General features: G+C 39.6%; 1 protein-coding gene across 1 annotated transcript in view; it reads right to left on the bottom strand.

Moving 5' to 3' along the window:
• LOC127971385 (glypican-6-like) overlaps positions 1–21772 on the bottom strand; it is a 36486-nt gene extending 14714 nt beyond the window's left edge. Inside the window, exon 1 of the mRNA XM_052574367.1 lies at positions 20997–21772. Within this exon, the coding sequence (XP_052430327.1) occupies positions 20997–21144 (148 nt within the window). The 5' untranslated portion in view covers positions 21145–21772. The remainder of the gene's footprint in view (positions 1–20996) is intronic.
• Between the last annotated feature and the right edge of the window lie 2191 nt (positions 21773–23963).

The raw sequence follows: 23963 nt of genomic DNA on the forward strand, positions 1-23963 counted from the left end.
CCTAACGTCAAACTTTTCCAATACAAATCAAACAAAGAACAGAAGTGAACACGATGTGCTTACAGAATAATGTGAGCTGACAAGCCACAGGCATCCAAGACAAAAAGCAAACACTGAATATTCAAGACCCTGTGGACGCATGTTTCGGTAGTTCTAAGGGAACCTGGGCTTTCTTCGAGATTCGCCCCATCAGAAAACAAGTCTGCGCTGCGGTCGTCGAGTGAATGGCACAGATGGACAGTGAGCGGCTGGATTAAACAAGGCGTCACATTAACATGGGGAGTGTGAGTAGGGTGGACTGCGAAGTCGCAGCTGCAATAATGTTTTGTTTTTCTTTCTTTTTTTAACGCGGTTGTTGGAATTCAAGAGAACACAAGGGTCCTTTCAGTGGACTGGACTCCGACCGGCGGTTTGGCTACCCATGCTGCTGTTCACCAAGACTGGCCACTCAGGATAGAGCACTGCACACCGATGAGAGATCCCCGCTCTCAGGCCATTTCTCAATTTGAATATACATTTAGTTCCATGCATTTCATATTTATTAACTGAAATTTAGATGGTTTTGAAGGCCACTGTGTTCCTGTGACGGATAATCGGGGCACAAAAAACAATCTGAAAAGATTGTAACCTTCACCAGTATGTCTCATGAATATTAATTAGGTGACATAATGCTCATCCAATGCTCGCAAAGTGACTTTTTGAAAAACAGATTAGGACCATTCAATAGATTGATCTAATGGATGAAAGCACCGATCTAAACATTATAGTGATCTTTTTTCTTTACACAATGACCAAGTAAAAGTTTTAAAAAAATAAATAAAGAGTCAACTACATTTCTAAAATGGCTAGTTATAATGGTTGTTTATAGTTCTAATGGTTGACAAACTTAGGTTTACTCATGAACACTGCTCAGTGTCTGTAACAGGCGCAGTGTACTGTATCATGTGCACTACGATATCTGATAACTCGTATCGGAGCATCTGCTGAACACATCGGCGTGAGTGAAAAGCGAGGAGCTGTTGAGAGCTTACAAATAATCACCATCTCACAAAATATCCAAGAGGAATTGTCACTGACCACTGCCAGGGCTTGTTTTACACAGACGGAGCAGGAAGGAGAGGCAGCGTGTGTTAATGTGCATGGATATGGTCTGCTCTTTTTTAAATAAATATCATTGGTATTGACTGGGGTGTTCAACGCCTTAATCCTGCATTGAAGCAGATTTGCAAAAAAATATAAACCGAAGTTATGGCTTCATATATTAGGAGTCTGAAGGAACTGGTCTATAAATTTGAGTAAGAGCAGCACCTTCACCCTTCCGTGGAACCGGACCAGCTGTACCCCTCAACTCCACTGGGACCCCGTCCAAATCACTCACTCACATTCACACACTTGGCATCAGGTACATACAAGACCTGTACATCATATCTCAGCCCAACACACAGCTCTTTGTATAAGGGCATTTGGAGAGAGAGAACCTAACCTGAAAAAGCAAAGCAAATATTCTAGTAAAAACACAGAAAATGGAACCCAATTCACAGGTCTCGCAAATTACTGAACGGGGAAAACAATTCGGAACCTTTGACCATTTCAATACAGACCATTAACTAATCAAAACAATCTATGCAGGGGAAAACGTGATTTTTGTAACGATTTTTTCAGCTATGCATAAAAATACGGCCTTCAAATGTAAAAGTGTATGATTTCTGGGCCACTAGCTGTACTTAACCTCATTGGCAGAGCCAAAAGTTGACACATCAGCGTGCTAAAACAAACAGTTACCGTATTTCACGTTTCACTCAATAGTTTTATAATCAATATGTCCATCTTTTAAAAGTCAATATGCCTGCATGCACAAGCTAATCTTGGCAGACACATGCAAAAGGGAGGCTTCTGTGATTTCATGTTGCTTTAACGCAAAGCCAAACGTTTTGACAGCAATAAGATCCATTTCCATATGATCCTTAGGAGTAAACCACCTGACTATAAATCTGAAAAAGAGATTTGTTATTGCTGTCTCCAATAAGTCACTTCCTGTTGCTGTTCTGGAGTCCCAAGAACATTCTGAGGGGATGGAAACTGCCCTGTGGACAAAACCCAGATTAGTCCTGACGCCCCCCATTCCCCTCTCTCCTTCTTCCCTGGTCACGATGTGCCCCCGGCCACAGACAGACTTCACCCCCCATAACCCCACGCCACTAGCCAGCAGGCTTAACCACAGAGGTCAAAGGTTAACAGCCACTCCTCTGAGACAGGCCCTGCACTGTGACCCTGCTAGGGACTGACCAGCAGACCCACCACCCACACACTCTCATTCACAGGCCGGACCATCTGAATCAGAAGTCATAAATTCCCTGGAGGATTATTTCAGGCCAGCCGTCATTATAAATCGCTCTGGCCACCACATCAACATGCTGCTGCCAAAAGAAACAGAGTAATGGGCTTCCCTGTTGTCTGCCTAATAAGACACGTGACAACGTCCACATGCCTGCATGAGTGTCATCAAAACCATCATCTCAGGTGGATATGAGCTGTGGAGAATCATCATTCGAATTCTAATGTGATAAATGAAATCCTATTTTTATAGTCATTTCGCAGCTACCCTTTCCCTCAATAGAATAGATTGAAACACATTTACAAATACACAATACTTTGGAATGACATTGTTGATGTTCGTCACTCAAAATGTAACTGTCTTTTAATATTTACATAATAACTGTGATTGGTCTTCTTTTATGCATTTATTTGCATACTGAATTTATTGGACAAACAACCTTAGGTAGATGACATTTAATTTCCATGAATGAAAAAAAGGCTCAGGGATAGAAGTACACTTCAAAGGGCTGGAATAAGTAGTTGATGCAACAATGGAAAATCATGGTGGAAAAAAAATAAATTTAAGGATAATGTGTTATGAAAATTATATATGACATAGGATCCAACTGTCTGGTCTTCACAGTTTTGTTTTTAACAAAGAAAACATGCCTAGTTAGCAAGGCAACATTTCTAATTTTTAAGTTTCAATGCTCAAAAAAAACAACAACAGTGGCCTACCCTCACTAAGCTCAAATCTCAAAATAAATCGTTAAATAATTCAATATGCAAAGAAAACGGAAGAAAACCCATTTAGTTTGTTTAAACTCTAGTTTTAAGGTGCAAAAAAGACAATTCCTCACAGTGATGGGAGACATTCAAAATGGAAGTGACAACATGATTCACACACTCCTGTGAGAGCACAAAACAACATGGCACACATCCCAACACCAGAGCCATCTTTACACAAGCGCAAGCTGCGGTAACCACAGAAGGAGGGGAACTACTATTTGACAAGAAGCTTTTTTTCTCAGTTGTGGCCTAGGGTTCGAGACGGCCCGATCCAACTAAATCAGATGTGTTTTTTTGGCCAGATTTCATAAGAGATAACAACAACAACTTGCAGATGGTGATAAAACATGAACCCTTGAGGGGAAATGCTCCAAATGAGTATTGCTTGAAACCTTTGTGGAATGAGCGTTTAATGAGTACACTCCCTCCTTTTGGCAGACGACGCTCATGCATTGCTATTAGCTTTGAAATGAGAGTGGTTTAATGGGATAAAAGGCAGAGCGAAAATGAGCGTAGACATTGCAGACAGATAACAGCTAGATATTTGATTTCTAAATCATAGCCTTTCTATTGTATGCTGTCTCCTCCAAAATGTGCCTTGCATGTTCAGACATGTCCCTGCTGATGCACTCTCCTGCTTTTACACCATCTGCATGAAGACAGATCTCGGCACTCCTCTCTTTGTGTGGCCTGAGGCTATCTTTGGACAGTCCGACCTTCATTTACAGAATCGTGAATACAGGGTGAAGATAGGAGAGCTTTCAAAATGTCTCTTTCCCTGAATGGACAAGCACCTTGATATCAACAAGGACAAATTGAGCAACAGCTCTAAAGCATTTATGAAGCACACATAACATTTACTAAGATTTACAGCGCTTTACAAAAACAAAAAGAGCCAGAAATCAGAGTTTTATATTTCAACAAGCACTCTTGGTAATCGCCAGCTCTTGGTGATGTGGAGTTTCCACAATATATTTGCTAGCAATGTAAAATTAAACCAACATTATGAGTATCATGATGTCTTGTGCACTTTTATTTTATCATTAAGTTTCCAAAAGTGCACTTTATTGCACAGGTCTGATGCAATGAAATGCTATTTATGAATAGACAATCTTTCGTTGTGTCAACAATGCTTTGATAATATCTTCTGATTTAATTTTAAAGTACCTGAGATTAACTTTTTTTAAAACAAGTTCAAATTGATGCCCGGGACCTTTTGTTTAAGCTCTGTCACCTAGACTTGGTCACCACTAGCACAGATTTTTTGTTAAAATCAAATACTTTGTTTCACTCAACGAGTATGAGAGGCCACAGCTGGCATCTTGTACGTGAGGAAACAGCTGGCACTCTCTATTAATAGAGTTGTACAGAAGGTAAAGACACAACTCCTCAGGTTTTCATTGTGCGGTTCCCACCGCAATGGGAGCGTTTTCAAACGGGAAAACTGTAACAGGAACCCATTATTACAGAGCAACTGCTCATATGGCGGTAATAAAGAGGGGAATTACTTTCTCTTTCTCTCCAAATCCAATCCAGCATCTCTCATACACTGCCATGACAAGTTTACAACACTATTGCCAGCACAATGATGCCTTTCAGAGACTCGCAATAAATGTAGGACGGCTAAATGGAAATGACAGCAGAGCTGGCCGGTGCGTACGATCACTAAACAAAATGGTGGATGATGTCAAGGGGGTCGTTTAATGGCACTTGGAGTGAAGCACTGAGAAAAACAGGCCTCTGTAAGAAGGCACTTAACGCTTGCATCTAGGCCATATTGTCCTGTAACCTTCACTAGATTTAATGAGACAAGCTTTTATTCGCTCAATGTCAGTCTAAATGACTACCTTTTCCCTTTCTTAAACAACATATTCTACACATTTGCATTTTAGTAACATTCGTCAAGTTTTGTTTTTTCAGGGCACTATTAACAATGACGTTCAGTTTTTAAGGACTATTTTTGCTTTCACTATAACACAGGCGGTTTTTGCTATTGTACCTGCAAATTAAAGCTGAAGCGTATGATTGTTGTTGTATGTTAAAATAAAATTCTCATATATAGCTTAATACTTCAACTGAAGGCAAGTAATTTATTCCAATTCCCTGGAAAATACTCCCCCAAACATTAAGGCATGATGAACATTTTTCAATATTCAAATAACTTGCATGTTCACAGTTCTCTGATGCCAATAATACTAATAATAATAATACTTATTATTATTAGCAGGCCCATTTATTATGTATTTATTTGGTTTTCTTTTCATCAATTCACAAACCCCCTGCAGTTCCTTCACAAACCCCCATTTGGGAAGCCTATTATAAACAAGTGCATAAATGTGAGCTGCCATATGTTAATAAACTAACAGTTCTGACATCATAACCAAGATGCATTCAGAATGACCCACTTTTTCCACTTATTTTCCACAAATGAGCTTGATGAACCTTAGAATCTGACTACATTTCTTATGATTCAAAAGAGCAAAGAAAATCCTATTTTCCCTGAACAGGCCAATGCACTCATGCGTGTTCTGTTGATGCCGTGAGCGGGGCTAACAGGCCTGACTGCAGAGGTAATGTGAAGGGGGCGATTCAAAAGGCTTAGAGACTGTGCTCAAGGACACATTCCTCAGGTCTAACACTATGAAAACATTAGCAAAAAACTCACTTCACAGGTCTGTTGACCTTTCATTAGAGTGATGTTTTTCTAATCCAGCCCCCTTTTCCATTCCTGATATATCCTCCTCATGCTCCACGGAGAGCACCAACTATTCCCTGATCCTCTGAGGCCACATTCACAGGTTACACTGCTGAACCAAAGCTGGGCAATTTCAAAAGCAGGTTCTTCACTTGATCCGTCTGCAGAGGTCACGTATCAGACGTTGTTTGGAATGAGCGCTGCTAATCCCTTTTGCTATTTAATCTGCAGTTACGAGCGATCCTCTGAGCGACACATCTCTCTGTAGCCCCATGGGGCAAGTGTCATATTAATGAGGAACTGAGTTAACGAGCAGGATATCCCACGCCAAGTGGCCCAACTGACACTCGTGCAGGGCAGGAAACCCTGTTACAATACGCTACAGTCCAGCCAAGCGGGGACACATGGGCTCGATCTGCAAACTATGGCCTTTGTTTCCGGTAAGGCTGAAATAAAGGAAGCAACACACAGAGTGAATAGACAAAACAAAGCCACCGCCAGATTACTGTTTGACCAAAATATTCTATTCAAATTCACGACAGGAAAACAAGTTTAGACTAGGGAGACTTTCCGTCACCTTCAAATTGGTTAATTAATGGTTTAACAGAGGTAATCGTGCAGTCAAGAATGTGACCAATTTTTAACCGTGGTAGATGGACAATTGATGCAAAACACGTCCTTGACGTTTTTTTTTAGGTTAAATTTTATATTAATGCATAATGGAAAATTCATGTTTAAAAGATATAGTTCAGCCAAAAATAAAAGTTTTGTCGTTAAATACACCTTAATGTCATTCCAAACCCATGAGGGTGAGTAATTAATGGCAGAATTTAAAGTTTTGGGTGAACTATCACATTAATGTCATTTTTTCAACAAACTTTTAAAGCAGTCATGATCTGTTTTTTTAAAAGCATGTTATTGATCTCATTGTGAATGACTGCATTTATATATTTTTATTTTTTTCAATTAACATCATGGCCTGATTTTCCAGTGTGTATTTTAACCCTGCCCCTTTATTGCAATGGACTTTAAACTAGCATTTAGCCGTGAATATTAAATCAACAACTGAACAAAATGTCTTCCATTTCTGTTACATCGCAACTTAAAAAATATGAATATTCGTAAGTCTCTTATTTAATATAAGCTCGTAAAAACAGCATAAGAATTATTCATAAAACATTTTGGAGATGAACTACATTATGTTGCACTGAAGGATGTGTTAACATACCAAAAAAAAAGTATTTCATGTCAACTACCCTTGTTTCAGTAGAAACATCTCAAGTTTGAAAGAGTTACAGTCAGCGCTACCTACATCTGGTTGCACTCTAAACTCGCATAAATCACATCCAAAAAAGATTTAGACCCACAGAAATGTTTAAATCCACTTCTTGCTGAGCTCTTCATTCAAATCATATAAAACAAGCACTCAAAATTCGCTTTGAAACGGTTCAGAGATTAGGAATTTCAGCTGAGGAGAATTAGAAATGAAGACACATGGCAGTCTGCCACAAGGCCAAGAAAAGCGTGTGCGAAATGATGCTTCCTTAAATTAATAAGGGATTCAAATCTCACACATACAGCTGTCAAAATACCAAACCACCAATATTTTCTTTTCAGATGGCACGTGGGTTAATGAAGAGGAAATAGGAGTTTGTTTTCACCAAAAGTCAAGGTCCCGATCGTATCCTACCAAGTCATAACGCTTGACTCTTAATCACGGGACTTTTGTGTGATCATTAACCAGGGTAAGAGCGCAGCAGTTAAACCATCTCTTGGTCTTCTGTGGTGCACTTAGGCACAAAGCAACATCAAGACTACACAAAACACAAACCAGATGTAAAGTATGATGCCGGGCAGGGAGCCTTAATACCTCGTAAATCCTCAAAAACCCTGAATCAGTGCAGTGAGACACACATATGTTAGATTGATGTACACACTTGAGCGATCACCCACAAGTTTTCATCCTTTTGTACCAGTCAATCTCTGATTGCTAAACCAGAGCAGGGCCCCTGGCCAATTAAAACTCCCCACTGGTAAGCATTCCAAAAGGCTGCCATCCATGAACATTTACCCAGAAGTCCCTGGGGAGATTCCACAACATCACTCTGGCCTCTCACTCCGGGTCTGTCTCCCTCTCCCGCCCCAGCGTGCCGTCTCGGGCTTTGTCTCCACTCACAAAAGCTCCCTGCCTACACCACTTCCCAGGTCACCTCATTGTGAATCATTTAACTTGGACTGGCTCTTTCACAGACACATTAAAAGTCAGGACACTTCATGTTTGGAGTTTAACAGAGGAATCAACGGATCTCTGTTGTTCATTACTGATATAGTCCTTTCATAAATGCCGGAGTGTGAAGTTTCTCATTCAAACTTCATGGAAGTCAGTTAATGACCAATCAGGGTCGGATCTCATGGGCGAAAGTAGACAAGCACAACATGGCGATGAAAAGATCAAGATCAATACATTGATGTCATAAAACTATTAAACATGGGTTTGACTGCACATTAAAATATTTTGATGCCGATTTCTATGGATGCACTGAAATGGCTGAGACCAATAGTCCATAAATTGTCATGTTCTTAATATCTTAACGTGCAGAATAATGTAAGTGAACTTTGAACTAGGGATGTAAATGATTAATCGATTATCGGTTAATTGTCGATAAGAGATGCAATCGATTAAGGCTGACGATGGTCGGTTAACCAATTTAATGTTGGGTTGTATTTAATATATCATCATTTATCTACAGGAACACTGGTAATGTATAGATCAAATAAAAATTTCCATAACAGTGCATGAAATACCAGAGGACATATCATCCCCTTATGGAGCCAAGCACGGGACATGGTGAAGGAGTGGACACACCGGCTCCACAAAATGGAGCAAAGTTCAGTTGGAAGCAATTACACACCCCCAACCAATTCCTCCAGCCAGAGATACAATAAAAGACTAATTACAATGAGCCTGCGCGTAAGCAGAGACACTGACAGCCTGGAATGCACCGTTTATTTACCCGTGAGGAAAAAGAGGGCAAAAGGTACAAGCCAGGAAGAGACGAAAAGGAAGAGGGGGTTGAAAAAGAGAAGGAGAAAAAACATGAAAAGCTGATGACACAGCTCACTCTAATGCTACAATGAAGGAATCCTCAAACCCTCTCCAAAAATGAACATCTGTGCACATGTTTGCATGAGGACACACACAGATGGATGACAGCAGAGAGGTTAGCAGGGGGTGGGAAGATCCAACGTGAGAAACTGCAGGCCTGGCTGAGCAGTGACAATAAATACATCACCTAAAATAATCAGTCAAATAGTAACAAACGCTCTGGGGGATTGCAGGAAACTCACTTTCCCCCTCAAACGGCAATAGCCCCAAACCAAAGCTCTGCTGCAAAGTAAAAGTTATGCTAAGAGGTAAACACAGGATGATGCACATCATCAAAATGTAATAAAACAATTCTTGCCGCCCCTCCCAAGCACATCTTTTCTTGTAATTCTTCATGACAATATGGAATAAATGAAAGAGCTTTAGATTAGTTGCTATGTAACAAAAACAAACAGTATACGCAAGCTTTCACTGCAAGATGCATTTCAAACAAAAGTTCAAAAGTGGCAATTAATCGTTCAGAGTCCCCTTATGTTATTCTGCACGCTTAAGACGTTGTTTTTTCCCTTCTATGTAATCTTAAGGGTTTTTCCATTGTTTTTAGAATAACATTATAATACCATTCATATTTTTCTTTTTCTTTTTTTTTTATTTAAAGAGACTAATCCCATGTATATTTGACATCTGAGGCTTAATACTATAGGAAAGCACTAAAGTTTTTTCAGTAGTAACGTTATCAGCTTGTTTGTTTTCATATAAATATACGGCATGCAGTTGCATCAAACAATGGTATAAACATAATTCAATGTAAATTGTGATATTCTTAATTAATAATCGCAATTTCAATTTCAAAGAAATAATCGACAATTATGATTTTTTTTCCGCAATCGTGCAGCCCTAAATAACAGTTCATATTTTGTTTGAATAGAGTGGTGACTGGCTTTTAATTAACAAAAAAAATATATATTATGATTGCTCTTGAATATACATATAAACACATAAACCTCTTAGAATCCACTGCTTATTTCAACTTTCTTTTAGCATTCAAACCACATAAAGTTTGAGTTGAGCGCATATGTACATCATAACATGTATAAAAATAGTCACCAGAAGGACATTTCCCACACAACTCAACTTTCTGTATATTTCTCTCTGTCTGTGTCTCATACAGTACAGGACTGAGCAAAGACAGCTCTTTAACTTCAAACAGCCATAAAAGATCCACACAAACAACCTGAGGTTCAAAAGAGGGCTCTATCTAGGTCAAAGCACGTCTTGTTTGGAGATTTTGAAAGCCCACCATAAGCCGCATATGACTGAAACCACAAACACTCTCACTGCATGGCTCTCCGATTCTAGATCCCCTTCATTTTCACACTTACATTCTTCCTGACTCAAAATCCGCTTTTTATAAACAAAACGCCTACTTAACCTTCAGCATATGAAAGGTTTTAATGCAGGAGCGCTACATTGTATCCTCTTTGGGAAAGCAAAGCAGTGGAAGCCCGAGCTGTTCTCTGTCAGTGTTTATAACCGACATCTAAGAGCGGCTGAAATCCACCAGATGTCGAAACTGACGGACAAGCATTGAGGTAATGCACAAGAAAGAAGAGGGGATGGTAAAAGAGAAAGAGAAAAAGAGGGGCCAACGGGCAGGATGAGGTCAGGCCAAAGATCATATTTCCAAGTCCTCAAAGCTACAAAACTGCAACAATGATTCTGATAGACCTGTTGGGCTTAGGAAACTGGATAGCCATGAAGTTGATGGGAAGAGCGGCAGCAATACGCGAAACCTACACCGGGATAAACTTACTATGCTTTTGACTGACATCTCGACCATCTAGGATATTATATATGGACAGGAATGTCAATAAATCATCCAATAAGAGGATCTTCTGCTCTCAAAGAGTGAAATAAGATCAAATGTGGCCATTTTGAGGTTTGCAGGACGGTCCTCCATTTTGTCTTATGACTTTGCCCCACCTTAAAAATGTTCATCCAGAGTCTGTCTGAGTGACTTGTGGCAAACTGAACAGTCATAGGGGAGTAGGGGAAAAAAAACACATTTAAACATCAGAGCCAGAGTTGGGACCGGAGCCGAGACATTTGGTTTTGATGACCGTTTTAAGAGAGTTCCCATCACCTCGTCAGTTAAATTGACAGAGGTCTGCAAGGGAGCTCTTTAACCGCCTCCGCCCGTCTGCCCGAACACACACCACCTCAATTCTCCATTCTCTCCAAATGCTCTTTTACATGTGTATGAAGTGTAGAATTAGGTAATCGAACGGGCTTAAACGAGCCCTGGACTGAGGCTCATCAGGGGGAGTCTTGATGTTGGCCGTGGGAGTAATTAGCAGGGATTACAGGAAATCTGGAACATTCCCAGAGTAGAGGGCTTCTGCCCAAAACCCAGATGAGCCCCTGGCCTACATCTCTCGGCTCTCAAAACAGCCACAAATGATTGTGAAAGGCGGGAGAAAAACCACAGACATCATTTAGTCATAATGATCATTACTGCTTTACATTAAGGCTGTTATGATACAATCATATCGCACTTTAAAACTGAGGTTCAATTTGTTAACATGAGTTAATGCTAAAGCCGCGTTTCCACCGCAGGAACTTTACCCAGGAACTAGGGACTTGGTCCGGTACTTGGTGTGTTTCCACCGCAGGAACCAGGAACTAAATAAAAGTTCCGGGTAAAAAAATGCCCCCCAGAAAGTCCCTGCTGGCGAGGTGGTACTTTTTTAAAGTTCCGGAACTTTCGGGGGCGGGACTTTGGCGCTAAACATGCTGATTGGTTGAGTTCACGCAGCATTGGTTGAGTTCAGCCACCATTTATTCGGATCAACATTTTCAAAATATTACTGTTATTGTGTCATGAAATGTAATTTTAAAAGTATTTCAGGCGAGAATGTAGTTGTTTGAAACTCAAATCTGTTGTTTATTTATAAAGACAGCGCCTATTTAAAAATGTGTTTCGCCGATCTCGTAGACGGTGAGCTCCACTCAATCAGCGGGAGCTCAGTCCTCATGTATCCGCAGAGAGCAGCCTCTCCTGGGATAGACCTTCTGATATGCGCCGCTGGCTCTGATGTGTCTTTAGTGGTTAAACATAAAATATAATTCAGCTGCGGGGTAAATCTAACAGGTTTTCTTTGGTCTGTATTCAATTTATCTATATGTTAAAATGAAAATAAAAAAGGCAAGTCTATATAATATTTCTTTCATTGTAATGGCTGCATATACACATTTCCCTGACCTAAGTACATTTCTGCAGTTGTTATTATGCTTAAATGAAAACGAAAGGAGGCAGTGGTATTTGATATCATAATTCGTTTTATTGTAAATATACAGTAGGGAAAATTGCAGTAGCCAAGACGAGCTGACTGAAGTTATCAAGTATCATATATATATATATATATATATATATATATATATATATATATATATATATATATATATATAGTATAGTTACGCTGCTGTTTATAGATTTACCGGACTTGCTTAGTTGCAGACATCACACTCCCCAGTCGAATGCACAAAGTCTGAACTAACTACCGAGGATGCACGTCCAAAATCAGCGTACTTTTTTTTTTTTTTTTTTAATCAGAGGTACTTTGTATTGAGAAACGCGCGCAGACCTACGTCACCAGTCATTTGCCTAATCTACCCGGTACTTTACACCGCGGTGGAAACGCAGAAAGCAACAGGTCTGGGGGGAAAAAAGTTCCTGGGAAAAAAAGTTCCTGGTAAAAATGTTCCGGGTAATTTCGGTGGAAACGCGGCATTAGTTGATGATACAAATTAATATTAACATAAAATAACAATACTTGTTAAATATTCTTCATTGTTGGTTCATAACAATACATTAATGTTTATGAATGGAATTTTTTTTTCTGAAGGGTCACCAACCCAATATCTATTTGTATGGGCGTTCATGTCGTTTCATGTTGACATACACTACCCTTTAAAGGGGGGGTGAAATGCTATTTCATGCATACTGAGTTTTTTACACTGTTAAAGAGTTGGATTCCCATGCTAAACATGGACAAAGTTTCAAAAATTAAGTTGTACGTTTGAAGGAGTATTTCTGTTCCAAAAATACTCCTTCCGGTTTGTCACAAGTTTCGGAAAGTTTTTTTCGAGTATGGCTCTGTGTGACGTTAGATGGAGCGGAATTTCCTTATATGGGTCCTGAGGACACTTCTGCCGGAAGAGCGCGCGCTCCCGTATAGCAGAGCACAAACATTCACTGATCAGAGCGAGAGCGTCGCGAAATGTCAGTGTTTTTGGTTGCCAGGGCAAGACAACCCTGCAAAGATTACCAAAAAAAAAACAGCATTAAGGGACCAGTGGATGGAGTTTATTTTTACAGGGCATCGACGGAGTTGTGCAAGTGTTTGTTCCCTGCATTTAGAAGATGCTTGTTTATACAAACAAGGCCCAGTTTGACGCCGGGTTTGCACATCGTTTATTTCTTAAGGATAATGCAGTCCCAACGAAAAAGGGTCACGATCGTGTGTTGGAACCACAGGCAGTGAGTAAAACTGCTTCAAATATCTCTGTGTTGTTAACTTAGCTATCGGCGCGTAAGCACATCAAGTACACAACATGAGATGTTGTCATCAAACTGCACTTTCCACATGTACAGCTTAAAAAAAACTTATTCATTTTCCAAAACCGCTAAGCAAATATATACAGGTTTTAGTACATACCACATAGAGACGTCGTTTAAATTTCAGCCTCTGGATCTGTGTCACAGCTTCCAAACGCTCTCAACTCAAAAGCTTACTCACGCTCGTGATTCTTTAGCTCCGCCCACACGTCACGCCTCCAGCCGGTCGTGTTTTTCCGGGAAAAATCGGTACAGACTATCTTCCTCTTATGAATATAATAAAACTAAAGACTTTTTGGAGTTATGAAGGATGCAGTACTACTCTATAGGTACTCAAGATTAACAGTATATTGAGTGAAAACGAGCATTTCACCCCCCCTTTAAAAGTGTAGGGTCAGGAAGTTTGTTTTTAAATGTTTTTGAAACATTTTTTGATATATCATATTTCTGATACTTTGATTAATAAAAACACCATTTGTTTAAAACAGAAACCTTTTGTAATATTTTAACTCATTGCCTCTTTGCTTTCTTTAAAATAAAAACTTACTGAGCCTCTACTTCCCAACAACAGTTCACGTATTGTGATGCACTTATATGAAAGTATTTGGTTTTACATAAATGTTTGTGCGAGATGTTTATGCAGCTGTAAAACGGAATTTAGGAAGTGAGAAACACACCTTGGGAGAAGATCTCTGAGCACTGCTCACGGCTGGATCACCGTCAACCAATGTAACTAAAACAGTGAACGAAAAAAACCCACCACCTCTCCAATAACACACACAAGGAGTTTTTCTGAGGAATGAGGTTAGGGGAATGTCCCAAAGGAGAACTGTATCCAGAGCTCAAGACTCTAGTCAGTATCTGCTCGAATACTCCAGCACATATCATCCATGCTAATGCCTGATTACAAAGCCATGGGAGGAAGGGTTTAAGCAAACAGCAGCCTTCGCTGAAGCAGTCTGTTTTGGTATTAAAATCATCTGGAAAGCTTCCCACACACAGAGCAGACAGGGAGGTGAAAGGAGTGGGACAAGTGAAAGAAACGGGGGGATAACACTTGGACAAGACTATGCAGAAATCCAGGATGGATGAAATGGCACAAGGAGAGGGAGAGAGCGAAAAGAAGAAAAAAAAGTGTAGAAAAGCTGCTTCGGCACAAACACTTCCTACAAAGCCGTCCCTATCCAGCGGGATGCAAGGGAACAGGAACAGACCCACCGGCCAAGTTTGGGGGCCCAGGGAGTGTCGATTTAACAGCATGCAAATGGGAAGTGTTAACAAGGAACTTCAGTGGCAGCCTGTATCTGCCTTCAAGTGTGGAAAGCCACAAACACAGGGCCAGATTTTATACAGCACCCATCCGACATCACTCTGTGCTGTGCCAGATTTACTCTGGGAAAACCACAAACAACACTAACAATGTCACAAGAGACACACGTCTTGGGCCGAGGAAGCATGGGGCTTTTTTCTTCATGTCTGTACACATCTGCCCCATTCGGAGTGTACAGATGACTCAGGGTGAGTCAGAGCCGCTGAATCCCGCCCCGGGCAAAGTTTTGAAGCGTTCCTCACATTCCCTGTGAGCGGGTCACACGCTCTCGCTCAATCAAACGCAGTGGCAGCTCCTCTTAGTAACATGTTAAGTTGCCTCTCACTGCCGGCCTTCTTCTGTCAGTCAAAACTCCCTCCTCTTTCATTCAACGGTCAGTCAATCCTCTGTTGAAGATCCTCCGGCTGAGTCTTTGTTGCCGTTCCTGGCTTTAGGGTCCCAGTGAGGAGGTCTTGGTGGTCCCCTGTGGAATGTGCTAAGGAGGGGGCAGACCTGGGCTAAAAGGGGGCGTCCCATTGTTCACACACACTGCACTTACCCCCCACCAGGCCGTCGCTCTCTGGAGTTTTTAGGAGGGGGATTGAGAGGAAGCAGAGGAAAAGACTTTCTGCAAAACTTTTCCTTAATTAGGTCATGGTTAATCATGAAGATCTTTGGATGTAACCAGTACTGAGTCTAGGAATTATTCTGGTCCACCCAATCTTTAGAAAAAATTTCATATGAATTCGCTTTAAGTATAATTTCTCGAAAAAAAAAGAAATAAACAAAAAAACATCATAAGCAAGACGTTCCACCCCTAAATCTAACCGTGAGTGGGGTGTAAGCATATCATACAAAAACGTTCCAATGGAATCGTATGACTTCATATGAATCAGCCACCAATTCGCCAAAACCTAAAATAGTTTGAATTATCATAAGAGTGTGTTGGCCCGGTCAGGTGGCACTACTACGTTTTCCTCCTGCCTTCTCATTTCCAAACACTGCTTGGGTCTCATTCACTAGACCACTTCCTCCTGATAGCCAAACTCAATTACAGGCAGTTATCCACTGTGCTCAGGTCACTGAGAGCACAGCCACAGATCAGCTCTGCTTCAGTCTCTGACACAGGACAAACACGGACCATCTACAGACACCTTAATAGTTGACATTTCAAACAGCAAAGTTAATGTTTCACATGGTGACACGGGTCAAAGACTATTTAGAAAATATGTTGTAATTTTAGCAGAATTATTATTCCACCACCTGACATTAAAATTTAAAAAAGGTGCCTATTGAAATTACACTGTAATATAATCTACATTTCAGTCTGCAATATTTAAAGAAATATTAATATTAGTACTTGTATTGAACAAGGATGTATTCAATTGAGCAGAAGTGATAGTCAAGACATTTATAACATTATTTACTATACAAAGATTTCTATTTCGAATAAATGCTGCTCTTTTGAACGTTCTATGAATCAAATAGTCCCGGAGGGGAAAAAAATGCATCTTTCCACAAAAAATAATGTTTTCAGCATTGATAGTAAGAAATGTTTCTTGAGCAGCAAATCAGCATATTAGAATGATTTCTGAAGGATCATGTGACACTGAAGATATATGTTATGATGCTGAAAAATCCAGCTTTGCACCACAGGAATAAATTACATTTTACAATACATTAACATAGAGAAGTTATATCAAATTGTAATATCTCAAGTAGAAGGACCTTAATGTGCATAATCATTGTAAATCAATTAACTCAAAAAATAATGAAGCATTTCGACTATCATTTTACAGTAATATTAATTTAATGAGTGACATCTGCCCTGATAATTATACAAACAGCTGTCAATAGTGACATCAAACATGATTTGTTCTTTAATTAATCGCACTCCAGCGATTATCCTCTGATTAGCTGGAGCGGTGGGCTCGCATGCTCTGATCTGACACAACTTCAACATCTTGTGACTCTCATCCCATCTGACTATCAGTGGAAATAGTCGTTTGTTTGCATTTTACAGTTGAATTATATCTCATTTACAATCTTATCTGTAATGCACTGACTGCATACCCAAAGCTCCATGATGGATTTAGTAGTAAAAAAAAAAAAGTTAGGAATTCAGCAATTCTATAAGTAGCTAACAACATTACCAAATTAGCTGAAGTAGTTAATGAACACACAAGGGACTAGAAAAGGGCAGAACTACTTCCTGCAAAGTTATGTGCTCACAGATTCAGTGTTGACCTGCTTATCTCTGACGTGACACAATCGTTCAACTATTTATCAAAGTGAAATACAAGGCAAGCAATAATAAAAAAAAAAGCCTGGCCTGCGAAAATAAATCTATTACATTGATGAATCCAAGCTAAAGGCCAAAGATTAAGCATGTCCAATTCAGATCTGATCTGTACAATATCAAGAGGCCAGCGAAGTTAAGTCATCACCTTTCCGAGTCTCATAATGTACTGAAGTGCTTAAGAGTGGGATGAATCTTTCAGGAGAAAAGGGAGGAAACATGTTTGATCTTTGACATGGTCCATACCTGAGGCATGACGTAAGAGCAAATCGCCAACGTAAAGCAAAGCAGATTTCTCCAGAGCAGGGAAAAGCATTCTCCTGGATTGCTATGAGGAGCTGTTGACAAGGCGAGATATCGATCTGGTCAGCATTAACCACTCCCCCTCTGAAACTTTTGAAGATGGGCAGCCTGCCACTGGGCGGGAGACACTTTAAACACGTGTTTTATGACATCTAGGCCAATCAAACCATCATGAGCAGTGAGGCTTTTTTAAGAAGGCCAGCCGGTACTTTCAGTTTAGCTGAGGATTGGAGGATACATGCGGTTTAGTCCTCAGCAGGGATCCATGTACTTCACGGCTTAAAGAACTATGAAGCTTCTAAAGGTGCAATAATCCACAGTCCTCTCAAACTGTGAGGATCCAGAGAGGCACTCTGACCATGAAGAATGATCTCTGCTTCTCCTTATAAAACCATACTTATCCAGCAGAGAAACATTCTGACACCAATTTCACACCACAAACTCCACCTGAGTACAGCTTGGTTGAAATGGCCACAAGTATAGATCTCAGCTAACTTATTTGCTAGGGGTCCAAAACATGATCCTACAACTAATTAAAACCATACAACTTTCATACACTTCTACCTGGCATCCCACTTGCTTTTAAAGGGTTAGTTAAAGGAATCAAACAGTTGGTGGTTGCCATTGACTTCCAAAGTCAATGGCAACCACCGATTGTTTGATTACCAGCAGTCTTCAAAATATCTTCTTTTATGTTCAGCATAGGAAAGCAACTCATACAGGTTTGGAACGACATGAGGGTGAGTAAATGATGACAGAATTTTCATTTTTGGGTGAACTATCCCTTTAAGGACACAGTTAGCTTTTAAAACATTTCGCTTCAAGGGTCAAGGGTTGTAGTGAAGTATTTAAGTAACTCATCATCATTCATTAACCACATTTGTTGAAAAAATATCTAGAGGCTGTAAGTGGCAAAATCGTAAAGGGATCATTCCAAACATTTATGCACTTCTTTATATAACGATCGCATTTGTGTAAAAAGTTGACAATACAATGAAAGTCTAAGAACATCCCTCAACATTTATTATTGCATAAAAGTACATCATTAACGCTTGGAACAACATGAAAGTGAATAAATGAAAGTTTTCTTTAATAATTTGGGTAAATTACCCCTTTTATAAAAGGGTTTCTTCAGAGAACTTGAGACTAACATTTAAAGACACAAATAGCATTACAAGGAATTTGTGGTGGATATGTGTGATAATAGCAAATCAAATTAATTCCTCATTTTAGGTTTACTTCAATCTAATGTGAAAAAGACGTTAACCATAAGATCTCAAGTTCTTTCCACTGCATAAGATACTCGCTGCTGTAGGAAATCTTGCCGTGTTGGATGCCGTGCCTGCAAAAGCCATAACATTCGAAACGTCTGATTTATGATATTAACAAAAGCAAAACAACATTCAAGCGAACAGGTCTTTAAAAGAAACTGCTGGTTCGAATTGCCTTTCTTGACTCGCATGAGTCACGCGGAAAATGCTTCGGTGTATAAATAATATAATACCTTTGCTAGAAGGCAGTCAAATCGTCATGCATGGGATGTCATTTTGACAATTTGCCTGATTAGGACTGGCTCAAAGCATGAGGATGGAACTCTGCTTTAGGACTACAGAAGCATAAAGAAGACATGTTTTGACTGCGAGGTGAAGAGGGCCAGCTCTGAAAGCCAGAACCGGGGAGGGCCACTACAAGTTCAATTAGGTTCTCCTGTGGACCATTTTCTCCCTAGCACCAGGAGACATTGTTAAGCCAAAGCAGGGCTTTTTGTGCTTCCTTTTTTTGCTTTCTAAGGACCTCCACCCCTCAGCGACAGCAGACCTTGTCACTTTCTCAGTATCAATTATCTCAGTCTCTTATTGACAAAGGCATGCTAGCTAAGGTTAGCCTTGTGCAGGGTCCCAATGCATTTTGTGCACCATTGTAAGAGGCACACGCGCATTGCACCCAAACCTCTAAACGAGCCTTTATAATTCATTCTTTAAAGCCATCACAACAAAACTAGAGATCTGACACAATAAAACATGACAAATGCAGGGATGTTGGGGAACAATCACAGTTTGCATTACAATGACACCTCTGGAAAGACAATGGACCTGTTGGGCTGGAGTAAAGTACAGGGAAAATTAAGGCTCAATTGTTCAGCAGTCATGCAAGCAGCCTGTTCAATTAAGAATTACAGGAACACAACAGATATATTATGCAATAATTCATTCTGGTCCTTAAATTTGATTAAACAACGTTTCAAGAGCACATATATTTAATTCATACCACCAAGCTTGCATGCATTCCCTGCATTATAGATCATAGCATGTGTGCAGTTAGTATGTGAATAAAAGGGACTGATTTCAAATCAGAGCAGTGATGAGCTCAGATTGATCAAATCACACGATGTATGGATGCACAGCATTTTGCAGTAAATTATATATTTAAGATTTATGCTTTTTTTCCTCATTACTTATTTTCCTATATTACGCTTTTAAAAAATAAAAGGTTCTTCTTTAGCATCTAAAGGTTCCATGTAGAACCTTACCATTCTATGGAACCTTCCAAATGCACAAAAGGCTCTTTATGTTGAAAAAAGTTTTTTTTTTTTGATTATTAAAATGTCATTCACATTAAGAAAGATATATATATACATTAAGAAAATATTTCACTGAAAGTTTTTTGGGGAACCAAAAATGGTTGTTATAGCCAAAACTGTGTCCTGAGGTTAGTTCCCCTCCTTGTTCAGGACTTGAAGAGGATCTAAAAACTGCTAATTGTTCCACTCCCCCGCACCCATCCCGCTCCAGATAAAATCACTGCATTTACATGAGCATTAGCACTTCTGAATGACAATCACTGTCCGATGACCGACTCTCGCTTACAATGAGAAAGTACGACACTTTGAAACAAAGCCAGTAGCTGGGGGTGCGGAGGGGAGGAACGACAGAACACTTGTAGCTATAGAAATTAATCACGAGCTGCATCCCGTTTAAAAGATGCAGTAACCGAGGTGCGGTAACGTGCAAGTTAGCTGGAGAAGGCGACTTAAAGGGGCAGTTCATTCTAAAAAAAATATTTTTCCAAACCTCTATAACTTTTCGGTGTAGGCCAAAAAATTATATATGTAGAAAGACAGCCTCAAAATTCACTGTAATTGTATTCATCTTATTAATTTAATGCAAGCGAAAGGTGAATGAGACTGTCATTCTCAGTTTCACTTAGTTACAATAATACAAATACAGAACAAAAAGTGGAAGTGTAGACAGTATATTTGCATTATGTAAGTTACCTTAATTACCTACTGAAGTACAATATGACGTGTAAACAAAAGTTTAGAAATGCACATATTAAAAACAACAGAATAACAATATGGCGTAGAAATAAATGTATACACTCTGAAAAAGTAGAAAATGCATTTGCAGCCAAGCTGAATTACGTTCTGCGTTATATTTACTTATAACTGTGTATTTACACAACTTGCTGCTTTTTAGTATAAGAGCTTTGGTGTTCCGATTAAAAAAAAATGATTTACAAGTATCACAAACTATTTTTGTTAATAAAATCAGTGCAACTCACCATGAACTCCTTTGTTGGGAACATCGTTGACGTTGAAACCTTTGGAGCTGTAGGCAGTTTTGACTTCGTTGCAGTTCTTTAGCTTCTGATCAGCTTGAGCCGAAACCACCAGCGACATGCACACAGCGAACACAACGAACATCTTCATCGCTGACTGCTTGATCAATCGAGGAAAACAAGTAAAGTAAAACAAAACAAAAAGTCAAGTCACGAAATCTCTTCGATTCGCACTTCTGATTTCCTCATGGGGATTCGGTGTCTGTTTAACTTCTAACCGATCGGATCTCGCGAACTGGCTTTTCTTGAGCAATAAAAACCGGGCCTCTGAAGAATAACGAACGAAACAATCCCGCAGTGTGTAACAAATAAAAAGCGACAACAAACAGTGAAGCGCTCAAGACTTTTCGCTCTTCGTTTGCTAGTTTTTTTTTTTTTTTTTTTAACGAAAAACAAAAGCAAATCTGCGCTACGTCCAGAACTATGCACGCGCACACATGTTCAATGCTGTAAAGGTAAGGCACTTCTTAACCAACTTCTTCTTCGGTTGAAGAGTTCCGCGAAGCAGTTTTCTCTGTAGAAAGAGAAGGGGGAAGATGCGATAAAAAGTTTTAAGAAAGTTTCCCCCTCTTGCGCTGGTCTGCAGTCTGGACGCAGAGTGGAAATTGAGGAGTCGCTTTGCGCGCGCGGCGAGATCTCGAGTCAGGACTGCGCGTGCACGCAGCTGAGTTCCGGACAAAGAGAGCTGGCCACGCGAAACACACGGGGTGGAGCATGACGCGCGCAGGAGGTTACACTGACTTCTATCAACATTTGGAGTCTGCCAGTACATATTGTTCAAATCATTCTTGGGAGTTTTTGCCACTTTAATTGATATTTAAAGGGATAGTTCACCCCTAAATTAAAAATATGTTATTAATTAGGCTACGCATCCTCATGTTTCAAACCTTCATTCATCTATAGAACACAAATTAAGATATTTTTGACCTTCAGAGACAGCAAAGCAATTGAAATCACAGAAACATACAAAGGACATCACTAAAACAGTAAACAGTCAAGTGACATCAGTAGCTCATCTTCAGTTTTGTGAAGCTACGAGAATACTTTTTGTGCACAATGAAATTTTTTTTTTTGTAGCATCACAAAACTGAAGTTGAGCTATTCATGTCAAATAGACTGTTTTACCAATGTCTTTGCTACATTTCTGGACCTGGGGACATTACAGTTTCAAGCAGTTGCTCCCAAACTGTGTAATGCCCTGCCACTGTCTCTGTGTGTGGTCGATTCTGTTGATTCTTTTATAAGACAGCTAAAGACACTTCTATTCAGTCAGGCTTTCAGTTGACTTAGCCATTATGTTTTATATGATGTTTCTTATTTTTAAGTTTTCCTAATTTGCTATATGTAAAGCACTTTGTGATTTTATCTGTGATAGGTGCTATATAAATAAACTTTACTTACTTAGGTTGCGTTGCTGTCTATGAAGGGTCAGAGAGCTCTCGGATTTCATCACAAATATCTTAATCTGTGTTCTGAAGATGAATGAAGGTCTTATGGGTTTGGAATGACATGAAGCTGAGTAATTCATGAATTACTTTTGGGGTTAACTAACCCTTTAAGAGCATAGATAATTGGATGGATGGATGGATAGTCAGTCTCTCTATACTACAGTCACCAATCACAGCTCTCTAGAAGGGCTCTAAACATAGGTGAGAACTTAACCTCAGATATGTCTGCATGTCATAAAATGTGACACAGATCTGTAAGGGCTGTGATGTGGCTAAAGTCCCAATGACAGTCAGGAGGAATGGAGGAGAGATGCCAAAAGACACAGAGATAGAGAGTGAGAGAGATACACACAGTGGAATCTCAGCCCTGCTCCCATGACGAGCAACATAACCAAAACATCTCACTTAGATTATGACAGTCCTCAGGGACAGCAGCCTGTCTTTCCAACAATGACACAGGCCATAATTAGAGCGGTTTTGAACCGTGCATAAGTGTGGTTGTTTTGAAACTCCTGAGCTCTTGCTGAAAGTAAAGATGCCAAAACCACAAATATTGTTCTGCATATACTGTATAGACCCTTCTGTCTGAGTATAATGCGTAAAAAATAATGTTTTATACAATCTTTGTCTAAAAGATGAGAAAGTCATAGATGGTTCATATTGTTCTATATCATTGCTATTTGAAATGATGCCTGATGTTCTCTCATTTGCTTTTCACGTGGAAATGGGGCCTTTATTATACGCAGTGCTTTTTCCTTAATCTCATTCACATTGCTAATAGTTTTCCGTTCATTGTTAACCTTGAAGTGCATGAGCACAGAGAGCACATTTTGACATGTCTGGATGTGCCGGAGCAAGTGTATGTTTCCATGTGTTGTTGTGGTTGTGTGTGTGTGTGTGTGTGTGTGTGTGTGTATGGTCTGGGGGGGGAGCTCTTAGCAAACTGACATTCCAACTATTGTGTCCCCGCATTCCTCAGCCTACCCCATTCATACTGTGTGACCGAAGCTGGGAAAGCCAGTGGCCAATGAGAACCTGTGGAGGGTTTCTGGGGTCCATTGATTGTGGATATGAGAGAGTGGACCGGTGTTAAACTCAATAGAAAACAAAAGGTGAGAATTCTTTTTTCCCAGAATACTTAGTAATGGACAGATCCACAGCTATAAATTCCTGCCCGTTCTTCAGGTTCTTATCGATCTTTTCAAATCGTTTGTAAATGTTTAAAATACATTTAAATCAGTTTTTAACATGAACACTAGGGTTAAGCATTGAACCATAATTTAAAATAGAACAAACGTTGTAAACTAAATCAGGGAATTTGTGTTTGAATTAACCTTTAAAGATTATGAAAAAATATATATTTTAAATTATTGCTACATTATATTACTGGAATATACATTTGAATTATTTTTGTTTATTTAATATGATTAACATTTTTAATTGAATACATTTTAAATGACTA

Source organism: Carassius gibelio, chromosome B14 (genome assembly GCF_023724105.1).
Source record: "Carassius gibelio isolate Cgi1373 ecotype wild population from Czech Republic chromosome B14, carGib1.2-hapl.c, whole genome shotgun sequence".
In the NCBI taxonomy this organism is placed as follows: domain Eukaryota; kingdom Metazoa; phylum Chordata; class Actinopteri; order Cypriniformes; family Cyprinidae; genus Carassius; species Carassius gibelio.